The sequence below is a fragment of the Epinephelus fuscoguttatus genome, linkage group LG1 (genome assembly GCF_011397635.1).
Source record: "Epinephelus fuscoguttatus linkage group LG1, E.fuscoguttatus.final_Chr_v1".
In the NCBI taxonomy this organism is placed as follows: domain Eukaryota; kingdom Metazoa; phylum Chordata; class Actinopteri; order Perciformes; family Serranidae; genus Epinephelus; species Epinephelus fuscoguttatus.
In genome coordinates this window covers 22,658,574-22,675,032 of record NC_064752.1, presented here as the reverse complement: position 1 = coordinate 22,675,032, position 16,459 = coordinate 22,658,574, and the positions used below count along the sequence as shown (strand labels likewise).

At 41.1% G+C, this 16,459-nt stretch overlaps 1 protein-coding gene across 1 annotated transcript in view; it reads right to left on the bottom strand.

The window, feature by feature from the left end:
* The window catches only part of LOC125900376 (kazrin-like), a 155,130-nt gene that overhangs the window by 29,407 nt on the left and 109,264 nt on the right, over positions 1 to 16,459 (bottom strand). The window contains exon 5 of the mRNA XM_049595727.1: positions 3,528 to 3,635. Within this exon, the coding sequence (XP_049451684.1) occupies positions 3,528 to 3,635 (108 nt within the window). The remainder of the gene's footprint in view (positions 1 to 3,527; positions 3,636 to 16,459) is intronic.

Here is a 16,459-nt window from a genome sequence, read left to right as displayed (position 1 = left end):
ATCCAGCATCACTGCTTGTGCAATCTGAGCAAAGGCAGTGACATTTGCCTACATCAGTATAAAAAAGTGCTTGTAGGATTCTTTTGGTAAACAGATTAAGAAAATACAGTTTTTGTAACTGCTACAGTGTTTGGGGGTCTGACACAGTATGACAAAACATTATGTAATCATCATCAAGTGTGTTGATGTTCTCCTAAACCCCTATGGTAGATTAATCAATAATAAATGTAATTGTTAGTTGCACACTGTTACATACTGTTAGACTGGTAGATTATTCTATAACATTGTATTATAGTTCATAAGTGATCATATGTTTTCTAGTCTAAAGATTCCCCTCTGCACTGTGGCATGTGTGGCATGTCATGTAGCATAAAATGTAAGGCATGAGTACCTTTAAATTATACTTGAGTGCAGTACTTGAGCAGAAGGACTTTGTATGACACATATTTCTCATGACACTCAAATTCCTCTCATACAATCAGTGCAGGCAGTTTCACACACACCGTACAAACACGTGAACTTGAGCCTGCTCATACAAGCCGCTTTTATGGCCTTCACTTCTCCTCCAAAACAATACCTTTCCTCCCCCTTTATCTCCTCTCCTATCTGTCACTCACCGGCCTTCCCCTCCTCCTTCTCGGACCTCATGTCCTCCTCGGCACAGGCTCCACACGGCTCCACTGTCACCTGTGGTGTGAGCTCTCATAGCAGGTGAAAAAAAAAAAAAAGGAAACACACACACACACACACGTATACGTACAGACCAGTGTGCACACCATTCAAACCAGCACACACAATGCACCACCACTGCCGGCCGCTCCCAGCCCAGCCTGCTGAGGCTCCACCCAGACAGGTTACTAGGAAGTCGTCCCCTGAGACACTCAGCTACATTTCCTGCTCCTTGTCTTTCCTCTGTGTGTGCCTCTCTTTCTCTCTCCTACTTTCTATATACCTGTTCAGTGACACGCCCTGTGGCAGCCAGGACAACTTTCACCCCACGCCCACTCCTGCTTTTCATCTCTCCCCCCAAAATGTACCAATAAGGAGGAGGTGGTGGTGGAGGAGGAGGAGGAGGAGGAGGGGGGAGGGGAATACAAGCTGCACCTTAGGCCTCAGGTAATGAACAAGGTGAGTCAGTGGAGCTCTCACTCCACCTGATGGCCGAGAGCTAGCAGAGGACAGCGTGTGCAATTACACGAAGGAACAGAGAACAATCAGCCCGTCTGTATGAAAGCACTCCCTCTGAGCCCACACTGCCTTTGTAGCCTTCATGAGTTTATATTACTCACTTCCCGAATGTGAATGTGTATTTTGGCCAACGGAGGCAGGGATGTAAACTCTGAATAAAAACGCTGCAAGTGTCAACTTCGATAGAAACGCCTGGAAAAATGGATCATGACAGCGCTGAAGTGATAGGAAGTTCATGCTTCTAACCAAACTGCTTTAGCTCTGCACACTTAGATTGGATTATTAATAAGAGCTCTCCCATGTTATCTTTAACCCTCCAGGGACGTCTCCTCCGCCTGTCTGAGTAAGGACAGTCTGTGACATGTGAGATGGGAACTCAGATGTATGCGGACGCAGTAAATAAGGTTAAGGCTGGTCCGGTTTGCCTGACAGGGCTCTTTAGGCCTGAAACCCTCAGGCAGGTACAGGTGGTATGAGGAAAACAGATAGGGCTGCAGCTGAATTAATTTTGCCTGCAGAGCCCAGCTGGATATAAACTTGTAATGGAATTTTTGGTTTATGAGCACTTGAGTGCCATAACTGGCATACTAAAGCACGAGCGTGGGCATAATGTGTGTGAGTTTGTGTGCAAAAGAAAGACGAATTTAACCTTTTGCACTTCGAGACGTGACAACAGTTCAGAGCAAGCATGCCATTTGTCCCGCCTGTCAGAGGCTGACACTCAGTGTTTCGGCTCCGTCCACAGATCAGATGTGTCTAACCAGATACTTGTCACAAGAGGCAATGGATCTGTCAATCACGCGCTGACACCTCAAGGATTACTGCTAGGCTCATTTCTCTCTGACTGATCAGAGCTGAGACAAAAGATTGAAGCGATAACCCTCCTATAGAAGAGACACTTAACGCCTCATTAGAAGGTACATTCCAAGTGCATGTTTTTCAGCGTTGGCAATAGCTGCAGTGTTGCATTAATATCTCGCATTATTAGAACTTATGCATGCACTGATTATACCCACTTGGATTAAAATTTGAACCTGTCTGACTCCAGCTGCTTTTAACTTGTCTGAAGAGCTGCAGCATTTACATGAATAAGAAAATCTTGACCAAATGTAGCAATTCATAATTCCAAGGTCATGCTGTAGCCTGCCTCTCAGCTACACTGAATCGTATTCATGGTGTTGCTTTTATCCTGACAGTTCTTCAGTCTGAAATTTTCCACTCCTCAGTGTCCTTATTCTTCGGCTTAACTCCCTGTATCACTATGTCATTCATTTACTTTGCTCACATTAAAGCCAGAAGAAATCCTTAAAGGCTTTTTTTTTTTTTTTTTTTTAACCCTCCGCTGTATTGCTCTCGCTTCTCTCAGCTGCACGCGGTTGACCTGTCAGTCTGCATTATCAGTGCTGGGGAGTGTTGATAGAGAGCCGGGACGGAGCGGCATTAAGATATTAGCTAGCCTTGAGAAAGAAGAAGAGGTGAAAAAATAGAGGAGGAGGGAGGCTGAAAGCAGTGATGGGCACGGTGGGAAGAAGGGGAACAAGTGAGGTCACCTGTCGCTGCCCATTGTTGATGGAAATGACATGAGGCTCGTCTAATAGCTGCCGAGCGGGCTGTGCTAGCTTTAAGGAGCTAGATGGGCTGAAAAGAGTGGAATTAGAATTATTACGGGAATTACACTGCAGACTCCCGGGTTGGCATCAGTGTGAGAACAATGGGGAATAATAGTAGTCTTTTTGACGAGAAAAAAATGGACAACAATACAGATTCAATCAACAGACTTTATGATCAATATCTTTTGTGGTGCGTGTTATTACAGGCTGGTCAGTTTGATTACCGCACACGAGAGGCTGAGAGAGACTATTATCCCGAGCCACACAGGCTTCTCTATAAAACATTTTATTTGTCAAGCTGATGACAGTGATTGGGGAAAATAAGTGGCCTTGCTGCGATGCAATAATTGCACATTACAATACAACTCTGGAGCAATAAACTTCAATAAAGCCCCATTCAGATTAAAGCAATTTGCAAAGTAAAACGCTTTTCCCTGGCAAGAAGTCAATCATGTCTCACAGTCTTGTGCCTCTGCGCTACGCATCGGGTGACAAAACATGTTATTTAGCTGCGATAAATCAAAGCGTGTGGTGAAGGCCCTCGTGGCCAGGTACCAAGAGCTGTTATCTGATTGTTCTCACACTCTTAGCCCGCGCAGGCCTTTGCTCCAGTGTTAACCTCCCAGTCAAGCTGACAGCTCTGTGTCTTTTAACTGCCAGGATGAATCTCCGTGCACACTTCCTGCTGTCACCAAGGCAACACCTTGTATTTTTCGAGCAACACCGTACCTTTGCCTAGTGAGCAGTCTGGGGTGCCAAAGTCCATCAGGCTGGATATCTCTGTCGGGTAGCACATGTCTGTCACCACTGTCTTCTGTCTGTGATGCACTGATGGATCTGCAGGGGGGGAAGGAAATTAACAATTAATGTAAATTCAAGATATCACATGAGCCAAATGCCTGTTCTCTCATCCAAACTTCTTATTCATATTCACACATCCAGGCTGTTGTAATATGTTGAGCTGATACTAACACTGGGTGTGTGTGTGTGTGTGCAACCGTGTAGCTTTAGCAGGCCTGTTAAATCAGATGATTCATTCTGACATGATGTCAATTCGGCACGCACTCCTGAGCTCTCAGACACATTGCAAATACGAATCTGTGCTACAAATCACCGCAGTTGTCATCGCCATTTCAAAGCAATAATGAAGCACACACTGTATTAGTAATGACGCATGTATGTTTCATTATTTTGCAATGCTTGGCTGACTTCTTATTCCTTTTCGCCTTATTTTAGATCAATTCCTTTAATCTTTCCCACGTTTCCATTTCTTCATCTCTTCTCTCCATATATTTATGTGATTCCACTATACCTCACTGACCTTTTTTTGTGCTCCATACATTCAGCTAGTGACACTGATCAAGGATGCCCGAGAGCCCGACATTTTCTTTCCTCTCACTTGATAATTTCTTGGAAGAGTTCGAGAGGAGAAACTGAGTGAAGAAGCAATCTAATTTAAAATCACCAAGGTCTCTCTGTCCACTGCTTTTCCCTTCACCTTCTTTTTTTTCTAAATGTTTCACCTGCACATGTAAAGCATCAAATGCTACAAAAATGACACTGTATATTGGAGGCAGCAAGATCCTTGCAGTGGCATAAAAAAAGCTTTTGTAGAGCACATACCATAGCATTACAGTGGAAATGATTTCCTCTTGAGGAGGGCTTTAGATGCTGCTATTGATCTGAAATCTTCAAACTGAAAGTAATTCTGCTGATCTCATAAATCCCTCTGACACTATAAATGTTGGATTTCATGCCAGATAAAGGCGCCTCCTGTATACGTGCAAATGCAGTGTTTAAATGAAACGTGTTTCCTAGTATAACCATTAGTACAGCAATTGCTTTCTACCCTCAGGTGCCTTATGAGCTGTACCATCTGCACAACCACTCTTCCTCAACAATGATCTCAGCTTCCCTCCCAATCTGCATATTTTGACAGTTTCAATTTCATGACCGTATGGTATTTATCTAGATCGCTGACCTTCCCCTCCCTTCTCCCCTCCTCCGTCCTCCTGACCTGTCGATAACTGTTTAGGTGTTGTTAAGCTGACCTTTTCCTCTGTCTTTAATATGGAGATTGGACAGCGGGCAGGCTCATGCTCGGCGGCTCGAAGGCTGCTTTACTTAGCACCGACAATAATGAGAGAAAAAGGCGAAGCTGCTGGCAGTCTGACAGACTCACAGACAATCTATTCCTGCACTTAGTTGAAGGTGTTGCCGCTTTGTTCACCTAGAAAAAAAGACGTCAATACATAAATTCACAGCTGTAACATACAGCCTGGTTTGAAGAGCCATTGTTTAAAAATGTCATCGCTCTTAAATGAGCAGCCTGTCAAATGAGAAGAATGAATAATGTTCATAATAATCATATGTGCTTAAATAACGAACAAGCTTCACTTTGCTACTTCACCATACTTCAGTCATCTGAACTTTTCACTGGTTTAAATGACCTCTTTTTTCCAAGAGGGGTTTGATTAGCTATGGTCCATTGTATTTCAAGGGGAAAACAGTCATTGTGTCTGTGTCAGTGCTGTAAAGCACATGAATGTGCTCTAGAGAAATACGTAACTAAAGGACAGGGCAGTGTATCTGCCTTGTCTTTTGTGGCTGGTTGACCCTCTGCTGTGAGAGGTTAAAGGTCATGGCAATGATTAGGCCAAGCTGTGCATGTCTGTCTGCAACCTTACTGACAAAACCAGGCAGAACATGCAGGAGGACACACAACAGGCTAATGACTGTGACCAGCCAGTATCAATCGCAGACATCTTTTACAGTTATTTAAAATCTCATCTTTATCTCTCTATGAAATTATCCGTCCGGAAGATGGCAAATTTTCATTGGGCCTGTTGTCTGGTATCCATCCATTATCTCTAACTGTTTATCCTTCTCAGGGTCACAGGGAGCTGGAGCCAACCCCAGCTGACATTAGGCGAGAGGCAGGGTACATACTGGAGAGATCACCAGACTATCACAGGTGACAGACAACCATTCATGCTAACATTCATACCTATATGTTCGGGTAATTGAAAGTCGCCTAACCTGCATGTCTTTGAACTGCGTGAGGAAGCTAGAGAACCCGCAGACAACACACGCTGCCAATTGGTGGGGTCAAGCCTGTAACCCTCTTGCTGTAAGGCGACAGCGCTAACCACTGCAACACCCTGCCACCTGTTGTCTAACATGTTCATGTTACATAGTAATGGCTATTAAAATCAACTGAAATGAGAAAACAAACCATGTTTGCACCCAAAAGTCATGTCAAATTGATATATATAATATATATATATATTTTTTTTTTTTTAATTTTACATTTTTGAAGGAAAGAAAAACATATTTTTGCTGATATGTCCTGAAATGTGCCATAAGTGAGGCCTCTCGAGGTGCAAGCTGTTACGCATGTTGAGTGACAGTTGAGCTGTTGGTCTGATATTGTGAGCCGCTCTCTCGGGATGAGCTACCCGTGAAATAAATGTGTTTTAAATTGATGTGTCTCCTTCTGTCGGATGGGAATATCTATCAAAATGGACTACCTTGGAAATAAGGAAGCTCACTTTGTATTTCTATATTTGTATTATCTTGTCCATCTTATCTGATGGATAACTCCACCAAAAATAAAAACCTAGTTTCACAGACCTTTCTACAACAAATGATTTGTCATAATAGGAGGAGCACAGGTGTATTTAATAAAAGTAATAATGGCTGAATTCTGCATAGTGGAGGTCCTGGTATTGTGAGTGCAAGCTTACAGGGACACTTGATGGAAGCAAAGGTAAGAGCTCCCCTGAAACCATGATTAGTTAAATTTTGGGGGTTTCTGAAATGTTGCCAATATGCTATTTTTGCAATGCATCATCTGTAAATCAGGTTATTATTGATGTATGATTCATGCATGAAGGTGAGTCATCGCTAATTCAGTTTAATAAAGATACCACGCGCATGCTATGTATCCGTGTGGAGGTGTGATGTGGTCATTAACAGATTATTATATACTAAAATTGCTGACATAAAGCAAGTAGGCAGATACAAATGTTTCTGTGCAACAAGAGTCACAGTCAGGCTTCTCTTAGCTTGTGAGCCAGCGATCCATCAGCGTCACAGTTATGCTGCTGTGAGGACAGCGACAACACTACGTGATGCAAATACAATAAAAAAAAAAACACATTTTGATTGACTTTATGCAAATAAGTTCTTCAGCTGCAGAGATGGATTCCCGGCGACACACCCACTGGTGAATGCCAAGATAGGGGAACCTTAGTACGGCTAAAAATATTAAATGTAAATGTCTCCCTTTTGGTTATTGTGTTATTTTCCTCGGAGGAGAAAACAAGATATCTCATTTACAAAGCAGATCTATATCGCTGTAGCAAAAATATGCATTTTCATTATCATTTCAGTTGGACTAAAAAGTGCTCTTGTAATCTTTTTAAAAATTAATGAGACTTTCTTACAGGCAACAAGGGAATATACAGCCCTGACAGCATCACAAGGGAAAACACCCAGTTATTAATGAGAATATGCTAAGAGTGTGTGACTGCAGAAACACCCACGGGTGTGGCAGGAAGTCAACAAGGCTATCCAAACATCTGAGACAACTTCCCTTCCTGGCCAGCACTCAGCTGAGGGATGCATATGATATGTATGGGACATGATGGGAAGAGGAGACAAACACTCCGTGGGAGTCGGACTGGGTATTCAAGCATAAATAGGAGGCAACTATCATTGGTGTGCAGACAGCTCATCACTGCCCACCCTCAGCCAACCTTTAATTACACTGGCATTCAGTCCGTCATGCAGGCAGCAGACACATTCATTCCTGTATCAGTCATCGCACCGGAAAGGAGGGGAACATCACCATGTTACTGTGGATTCACAACACCCTGAAACACACAGCCCTGCTGAGTGCAATAACGCGTCCGTATGTGGTGTATCATCCTGAGAGACAAACATGTATGGGTACCACTTAAAACAATTTAGAATAGCTGGATACATGCTGTAATTACCAGGCCGTGTGTGTGTGTGTGTGTGTGTGTGTGTGTGTGTGTGTGTGTAAGAGAGCAGGCTAGCTCTGAGAGGTGATTGACTATCAGAGCAGTCTTTGCAGAACAAAAGGTCACTGTAGTGTTTATTATTTCCACATATTCTCTACTACTAAAAGGTTTGGGGAGGGGAGCTAGTGATGATTGGGAGTTGTTTTGCACACTAAAATACAGCAATTTATGGCCTCGGCAACAGATACTGAGGAGTATTTTTTGTTAATTGCTTATTTTGTGTACTCCATGTACTGTAAGAGATACATGGAAAAAGGAAGCATTAGAAGAAAAGCAGTGGTGAAAAGCTTAGAGACAGTTCACCCCAAATTCAAGAATACATATTTTTCTTCTTACCTATAGCGCTATTTATCAACCTGGATTGTTTTGGTGCGAGTTGCAGAGTGTTGGAGATATCAAAAAATACATCTGAAAGACTCAACATCAATGTCTCCTTTCAAAAATCATGACCTTATTACTCAAGATAATCCACAGACCTTGGGGCGGCTTTGGTAGAGCGAATCGTCCGCCAGTTGGAAGATCAGCAGTTCAATCCCTGGCTCCTCCAGCCTGCATGTTGAAGTATCCTTGAGCAAGATACAAAACCCCAAACTGCTCCCAATGGCTGTTCCATTGGTGTGTGAGTGTGTCAACCTATATGGCAGCCTCGGCCACCAGTGTATGAATGTGTGTGTGAATGTGACTACAAGTGTAAAAAAGCGCTTTGAGTGGTCGGATGACTAGAAAGGCACCAAACAAGTGCAAGTGCATTTTGTTGTGAGCAGTTTCTTGTAGGAACTATTTTCTGTTGTCTGAACTACACCTGCGCAACTGTATCACCACTCAGAAGGAAGCGTGCATCTACTCATGTACAAGAGGCTCGTGCTCGTAACAGCGCAAGATGTAAACATTAATGCGTCCTCCTCGGCTGAGCTGTCATGTTAGCTAGCTCGGTAGTGCTAGGTGAGGTAGCAGCAGATGCATGCTTCCTTCTGCGCTGTGATATTTTTGGTGGGTGTAATTTGGTAGAAAGAAAATAGTTCCAACATGGAAAAAGCTCACAACAAGGTCTGTGGATTATCTTGAGTAACGGGGTCATGATTTTTGGAGAGAGAGAGAGAGAGAGATTAATGTTGAGTCTTTCAAGTGTATTTTTTGGCACTTTGAGCACCACGAGCCAAGTGCCATCTAGTTCCATTATATTGGAGAGAAAGCAGACGTTTCTACAGCGGATATCTCCTACACTTGGCAACTCACACCAAAACAATCTAGACTGATAAAAAGCACTAAGAGAAAAAACAAAAAAGAAAAGAAAAGAAACTAAAAGAAAAAATCTTGGATTTTGGGTTAAAAAGTCCTTTTAAGTAACGTTGGGACAAAGAAAGAGTTGAGATGTTTTATTGGAAAATGACTTGTTTTAATCCTAAAATTTAAAGCCCAGAAGAGTTTAACCATCTTCTGTGGTACACAATAATTATTCCCCATTGGCATGACAATAACCATGGTGTTCAAAGTCCTATTTTTTCCTCCATTTAAATTGGCACGACATAATGTGAGAAGAATTTGAAACACTATCTAAATGGAATTTCACAGCAGCTGCGACAGTGAATACATTAACAAAGCTAAATGATGTGATGCCTTTTGGGTTTCTAACCTTTGGCACAAGACGGAGCCAGGAAACCTCGCCTGGTTACGTAAGACAATGGGATTGAGTTCGCTTGAGATATTTAGTGTTTGAATATTTCACAAGGGAGATTGCTCATCCCTGACCCTGACGCTTACAGGTCGCTTCTGGTATTATCAGGCACAGACACATGGAGCTCATCCAAATCCCAGCGAACAGAACGCTGACAAGGCACTCCCACAGCACAATGCATCTCCACTGGTAGGTATCATTAGCAGCCTTTGACACAGATGGCAACAATGAATTAGAAACAAAGCTCCTTTCTGATGGAGCGAGATATGAAATCAAAATATTGTGTAAAACAGAAATGACAAATTGAAGCCTCCATAAACACAGGCTGTAAACGTGTCAAATAATTATTTAACAACAGTGGTGAAATACTTTGGGGGAAAATTGACTTAGTATTCAGCACACTCTTTACACCATAAGAAAAGCAACAGATAGATTTCTCCTCTGGGACACACTGAAAGTGAGACTATATGCTGTATATCGAAGGTCGAGCTGTCACAACTCTATTATACAACCCAAACATGCAGCCAAAACACTGCAGCAAAATGTCATCCCTCTAATATTTTTCTTCGCCTGGAGCTGAAAACTTACTGTCTATTAATCTGTGTTTATAATCATACGTGACACAGTGAATCAATACTCCCAGTGCTCACAGAACATTAGGCCTGAAAGGCTGCTCCAAGGCTGCTGTGATCCATAGCCTCTGGAAGCTGTCTGTGTGCTGCCGTTAAGAGCACAACAGCAGCCTGCCCCGAGGAAACGCGCAAAAAAAAAAGCCTGTTCAGGGACACATCCATTACATCAATGAGGAGAAATTGCTTGAGGAAGACGAGTGTCCAGGGTTACCGGTGTTATGGCTGGTGTTGCTCAGCTCAGCAGTCTGCGGTTATGTTGCATTTCTCTCGCTGAACAAAATGGAAAAAGGAAGGATTTTTAAAAAGCAACATGTATGGAGGTGGAGTGCGCCGAGCAGTACTCACAAACCTCAGGAAGTGCTGTTCGGTGTTGTTAAATTGTAACTGCAGAATTTTCATTACAGGACTGAGAGATTGGCGATAAGAAAATATATTCCGTGATGATATAAATGTTTCCATACCGTTTATGAGGGGCTGTTATCCATTTAATGTCTCAGGATGTATCAGGCCGTTGTGGCTAATGTTGCAAATCACTGAAAAGAACAGTTTTATGGCAACAGTGGGTTTTTGAATCAAAGTGATAAAGTTTAGTGATTTGTCACTTATCCAGTTCACTGGATTAGAACAAAACAGACATTACCATCTGGTTATTTTATAAATAAACGACTGTGAGAAAATTATTGGAGTGGTGAGAGAGGCTGAACCATATTTTCATTATCCATTTGGCAGATGCATTTGTCCAGCGCGACATATGAATGACGTACAATCCATTTTCACTTTCTAAAAAAAAAAAAACATGCCAGGGTTATTGATGTTTTCTTTCCTCCTGACTTTAATAAACCAGAACACCCTACCCTTCATGTCTTAAAGGTCGTGTAGGACTTATTAGCGGAAATGGTAATAATATCCATAACTATGTTTTCATCAGTGTATAATCACCTGAAAATAAGAATTTGTTGTGTTTTTGTTACCTTAGAATGAGCTGTCTATATCTACATAAGAAACGGGTTCTTTTCCACAGAGTCTGCATTAGATAGGGCCATTATTGTTTTCACTACAGCCACCATAGTTCTCCTACAGTATATGCTTGGCACACAGGATAAGTTTCAGTTGGCTGCAATCTGCGACCTCACCACTAGATGCCACTAAATCCTTTACACTGGACCTTTAATGAGACTTCTAACATACACATTAATAAAACTCTGATACAGAGACAAAACTGAGTTTAGTAAAGTGCACCTTTATGAACCATGGAGCAGGTGAAGTTAATCTTTTTGGTGTTGCGTTTTTATGTAACTTTAGGTATTTGTGTAACTATTAACTATATTGCAAAGGATAGCTGTGAGGATGGGGACTATGGAGTGAATGATTCCAACTAGAGAGTTGGGTTTGAGAGGATACTTAAATCTCCAAATGCAGGAAGTTTACAACACTGACAGTAAGTGTGTGGCTCAGAAAATTAACAAAGGAAAAATATCTTTAAGCTACAAAATACACATTCACAATCTTTAAACCATTCCATCCACACTTCCTCCTTTAAACAAGTCTAATAAACAACTCTCCACTCACAATAAGATTACAAGTGGTACTCAGAGAAGTTATTAAAAGAGCTAATTAACGTAACCTAAATGAGCGATCATCTAAGCCACCACATCTCCTGATGCAGCACTTCATTAAGAAAGCAAACCGGAAAATACACAAATGCAGGCATGTTAACCGAAATTAAACTTGCTGTACAGTTTGAGAAACATGGCGGATTCTCACCTTAATCACTCACGCACACACATTAAAAGGGCGAAAGGAAAAAGGCGTTAACTGTCCTGCTAAATGTAACTGCAGAGCTCTGACTGCTGAACTGCTGTAGCTTGACACTCATGCGGACGATGCGCATATCAGTGTGCTTATTGGTGGGTGCATCCTCAGCTGAGGGTGCTCTGAGGGCTTTTGTACAATGGCTGACAAAAATTAAATGTAGAATGGGAGAAAAGAGCTGCTCTCCCAGAACCTCAGATTACTTTGAGCCAAAAGAAAAGTTAAAATACCTCCCCCTCTCCCACCTGATTATTTTCCTACTGATGTAAAATTACAGTCATGGAGGCTTTATACATATCACATTGTAACAGTTCAATGTAATAAATTGCTAATTAAACTATGTCGGAGGAAAATGGCCAGCCCAGTCTCACTCCCAACTTGTAAAATACCAATTCTAGATCAGTGGCCCTCGGCATCAGATGCAGATGCATGGAGGCAACATAAGTGTCGGTATGAGACGCACTGAGTGGCAGCAGTTTCTGACACTATGGGCAATTATCGTAGTGTAAAGAGTGAAAGTCAGCTCAAGGTGAATGGAAGACGAGGTGGATTGGTCAAACAAACTCTGGACTTTCATCTGGAAACCTGCTGTTTGTGTCCCATGTGAAACCAAAAGTTAGCTGAATAATTGATAAACAATGTAATGTGCTGGTATGTGTAGCATACTACACTAGTGAGTTGTGTCACACAATATCAAATTATGTTAGTAACAGACTTATTCTAAGACAAACCATGATTTTTTTTTCTTCACCTAACCATGTGCTTTTGTTGCTTAGACCTAAGGTGGTACATATAAAACCGCAGAATTTTACCTACATTATAAATTATTTATTATTATTTTCCTATTTTTCATTATTATTCTATATGTTTATTTTGAGCAGACACAATACATGTAGCGAGCTCAAATTGATAGGCTGTCCCTGAACGTCCATAACTGGACGTAGGGCCGCTACTGGGGTGAGAATTTGTTGAAATGGTGGGGTTATAATCATCCAAAACAACACTGGCACATTAACTGGAGAGATAAATTTGTGAGCGCTGCTATGGAGGAACATCATTACTGTATTTAATATAAGTACATGGGGACTTTTTAATCAGTATCCTTCGAATCACTAATTCAGTATCACATGCCACACCTGCTCAAAACAATACCAGCCATGCAGAGCTCTACACTGTGATTAAACTGAGAGACGCTGTTATGCTGAAACCGAAACAGCTGAGGGGCTGAAGAGCAGAAAAGTACCTCAGTTGATTATTCATAACAACACCACCAGGAAAACAAGGTTATGGGATGACGCCTAACCTTGGATGCTGTAGTTATGCATCATCCCATATGACTGGTATGATGATCTACGCTGGCTGATGAATAATCGCAGCGGGGCTGACCTGCCAAACTGGAGTAGTAAGGGACTACAGAGCTTAACAATAAGCAAGCTGTGTACAACTATAAAAAAAAATTGCATCAATCCTTCTTGCTGGCCACCGTATAGATATAGACATAGGGCAGATGTAGGACAGTACAGCAAGCATTTGTAATCATCATCATTGAGGCTCAACCAGTGAAAAACGTGGAATCCATTATGGCCTAGATAATAAATGTTTCTGTAACCCTGCAGGATTAGCTACCACTGCTCGTACACTAGTTAATCCAGCACAGCCTCCTCCAAGAGCACCACAGTGCGCTTAAGGTTCAGTTGGACTGACTGTCCTCTGCCACAGAGTTGGAGAACACATTCATAACATCAGGTTGGATTTTCTTGTATAAGCAGCCACAGTTTAGTGGTCAGACAGACAGAAAAGATATTCGAGCAAATACAAGACATTTATATAAAGCATACTTTAAAATGCATAAGCAAAGAAGACTGCAGTATAGTCCTGGAAAATTACACCAATATTAAGTAAATGAAAGTACTTATATGCCATCTTTGAAACATCATGAATTGGGATGCTATATGCTATAATTGATACCAATCCCATTAGATTCTGCTTAGTGGTCCGATTCAATATTGATTCAGTTATTGATTCCTGATCAATTTTCTGTGAGAAATAAAGTAGGTCTTCACAGGTTTTCAGTGTCAGCAAAACTGTTTTATTATTTCTGAGTTTAAACACAGTGTAGTTGAAATGAGAGAATATCTGTACAGCATTAATTTTCATTTAGGCTTTTTTAGTCAAAGAAAAAAATCTGCTCAGCCTGCCTGTGTGACGTGCATGGTATAATAACACAGGATATTTACCCTGGTCATGGGACACGCTGCTCAGTTGGAAAACAGTGGCACTCGTTCCACCCTGTCTCCTAGAAATAACATTTGCATGTTACTAAACTGGTTTCTTAATTATGTTGTTGTGGCAACATAATAGTGTTTGCTTACCTTTAAAGTAAGAAAACACTTAAGTCATGTACCGCAGTGATTTTCAAACTTTTTGTACACACCAAAGAGCAAAAGCCACAATCTCAAGGCTCACCTGTATTTATGCCGGTGCACAACAGCCTCTATAGCATGTGTTACCACTCTTATCACTGACAAAATTATTCAAGAATTCATTTAACACTTTTTAAAATTACATTAAAGCACTAATAACACATTCATTTAAATGGGAAATAATGTAAGATAATGTGATGTGTCACACACTTAAAATTCCCACGCCTGAAAGGCAACAAATAGGTTCCCCTTGAAGGTTTTTTAAATTAATTTAAATCAAATCACATTTTTCAGCTAGAGTTTGCCTCTTTATTAGGAAATGGGTGTGCACAACATACTGGTACAGTCAATTAAAAATTCATTCATAACTTTTTGTAAATGGGCCAGTTGAATATTGCAATAATAATATGTGGTTATCACAAAATCCCACAGCACACCAAGATTTGCATCACGGCACACCAGTGTACTGCAGCACACCATTTGAGAACCACTGATGAACCGTATATGCTTCAGTAGGAGGTGGTTGGGAAGGATGGGGGGTCGTACAAAGTGTAGGATTTGGACACCAGAACTTCCACACTCCAGACTCCTATCTTAGGTTTAGGCGACAAAAGCACTTTGGTTAAGGTTAGGGTAAGATGATTTCAGTTAGATGTTAATCAGGGTGTCTACAGGTTTCAGACATTTAATTTCAATGCTTTTAAGACCCTGTCCAGACACCTTTTTACCAAATTTAGGACAGATTTCTGGTCAAATCATGTTTTACTTATTTAAACATCACATGTAAGCATTGCAGGTACATGTAAGTAGCAAATAAGTGGTCCTGTGCAGAGGTAGGTGTTATGTAGGAATATGGTTATTAGAGTGATTTAAGTCAATCTACATTTTGCCAACAGTAAAGTGCAAGTATGAAGTAAAATAACAGCATTATAGTTTTTTAAAGAACATTAAACTAAACATTAGAAATGTGAACTTTTACAAAGAAAGGCTTCACTAATTCTAAAAAAAAGACATTAAAAATGGATAAATGAAATAAGATAAAAATGTCTGCAGGAGTTAAGCTCTCACAAATTCAAATTCAAATTTAAGACTATTTAATGACTTTTGAGGCCTAATTGTTGTAACATTGAATTTAAGACATTTTAGGACTTTTTAAGGACCTGTAGACACTTTTTTAAATAAAAAAAGGTAATAAAAAATAGGCCTAATGTTGATACTGTATTGCTAGACTGCCTATTTTGGAGGAGACAACTAAATTACATTGTCTGTTAACATTTGGCTGATACGTTCAGTATCAACATCTTTGTGACTTGCCAGGTACATTAATCAGCAACATTTCCTCATTATAGAAAACATCATTTGCTTAGCATTGCATTTCCCCCAAAGTGTATTTGCTGTTTCAAATTAGGTATATATGAACATAATTTCTAGGAGACAGGGCTGCCATGTTGGGTCAATAGATGTTTTTAACATAGTGCTGGTGTTTCCACTCTGACTTAAAATGATCATTTTACAGACATTACAAGCAGCTCTGTTGCCATCTTTTTTGCAAAATGAAGCCACACTTTGGAATGTTTCTTCATCTCTGTTATGACTACTTGCTGCAAGTTTCCAGCAGCACAGACGCATGAGTTTGAATTAATTGCTTTGCACTGCGCAACTCTCAGAGAAGCATGCCAGCACTGATAAAAGAAACTGATAAGCTTAGAGACACGTGATTCCAATGGTTTGGGCAATTTGAAACTGGCTCTTAAATTGAACTGGGTCTTGATTCCCACCCCGAGTCATAAATGCTGCAGTAGCCTCACAGTTAAAATCATAAATGCTGCAGTAGCCTCACAGTTAAAATCTTTACCAAACTTGCATATGCATGTACACAACCGCACAATACACAAAGATACACACAGAATCCCTCTTGTACTCACACACACGCCCATGTGAGATTCTGCACACACACACACACACACACACGCACAGACTTTCTGTTCATCTGGTTGATACTGTGGGTCACAGCTGGTCATTGCAAGGCATCATCTGCCCTGCCATAACCCATAGGCTTTGCCGGACCAGG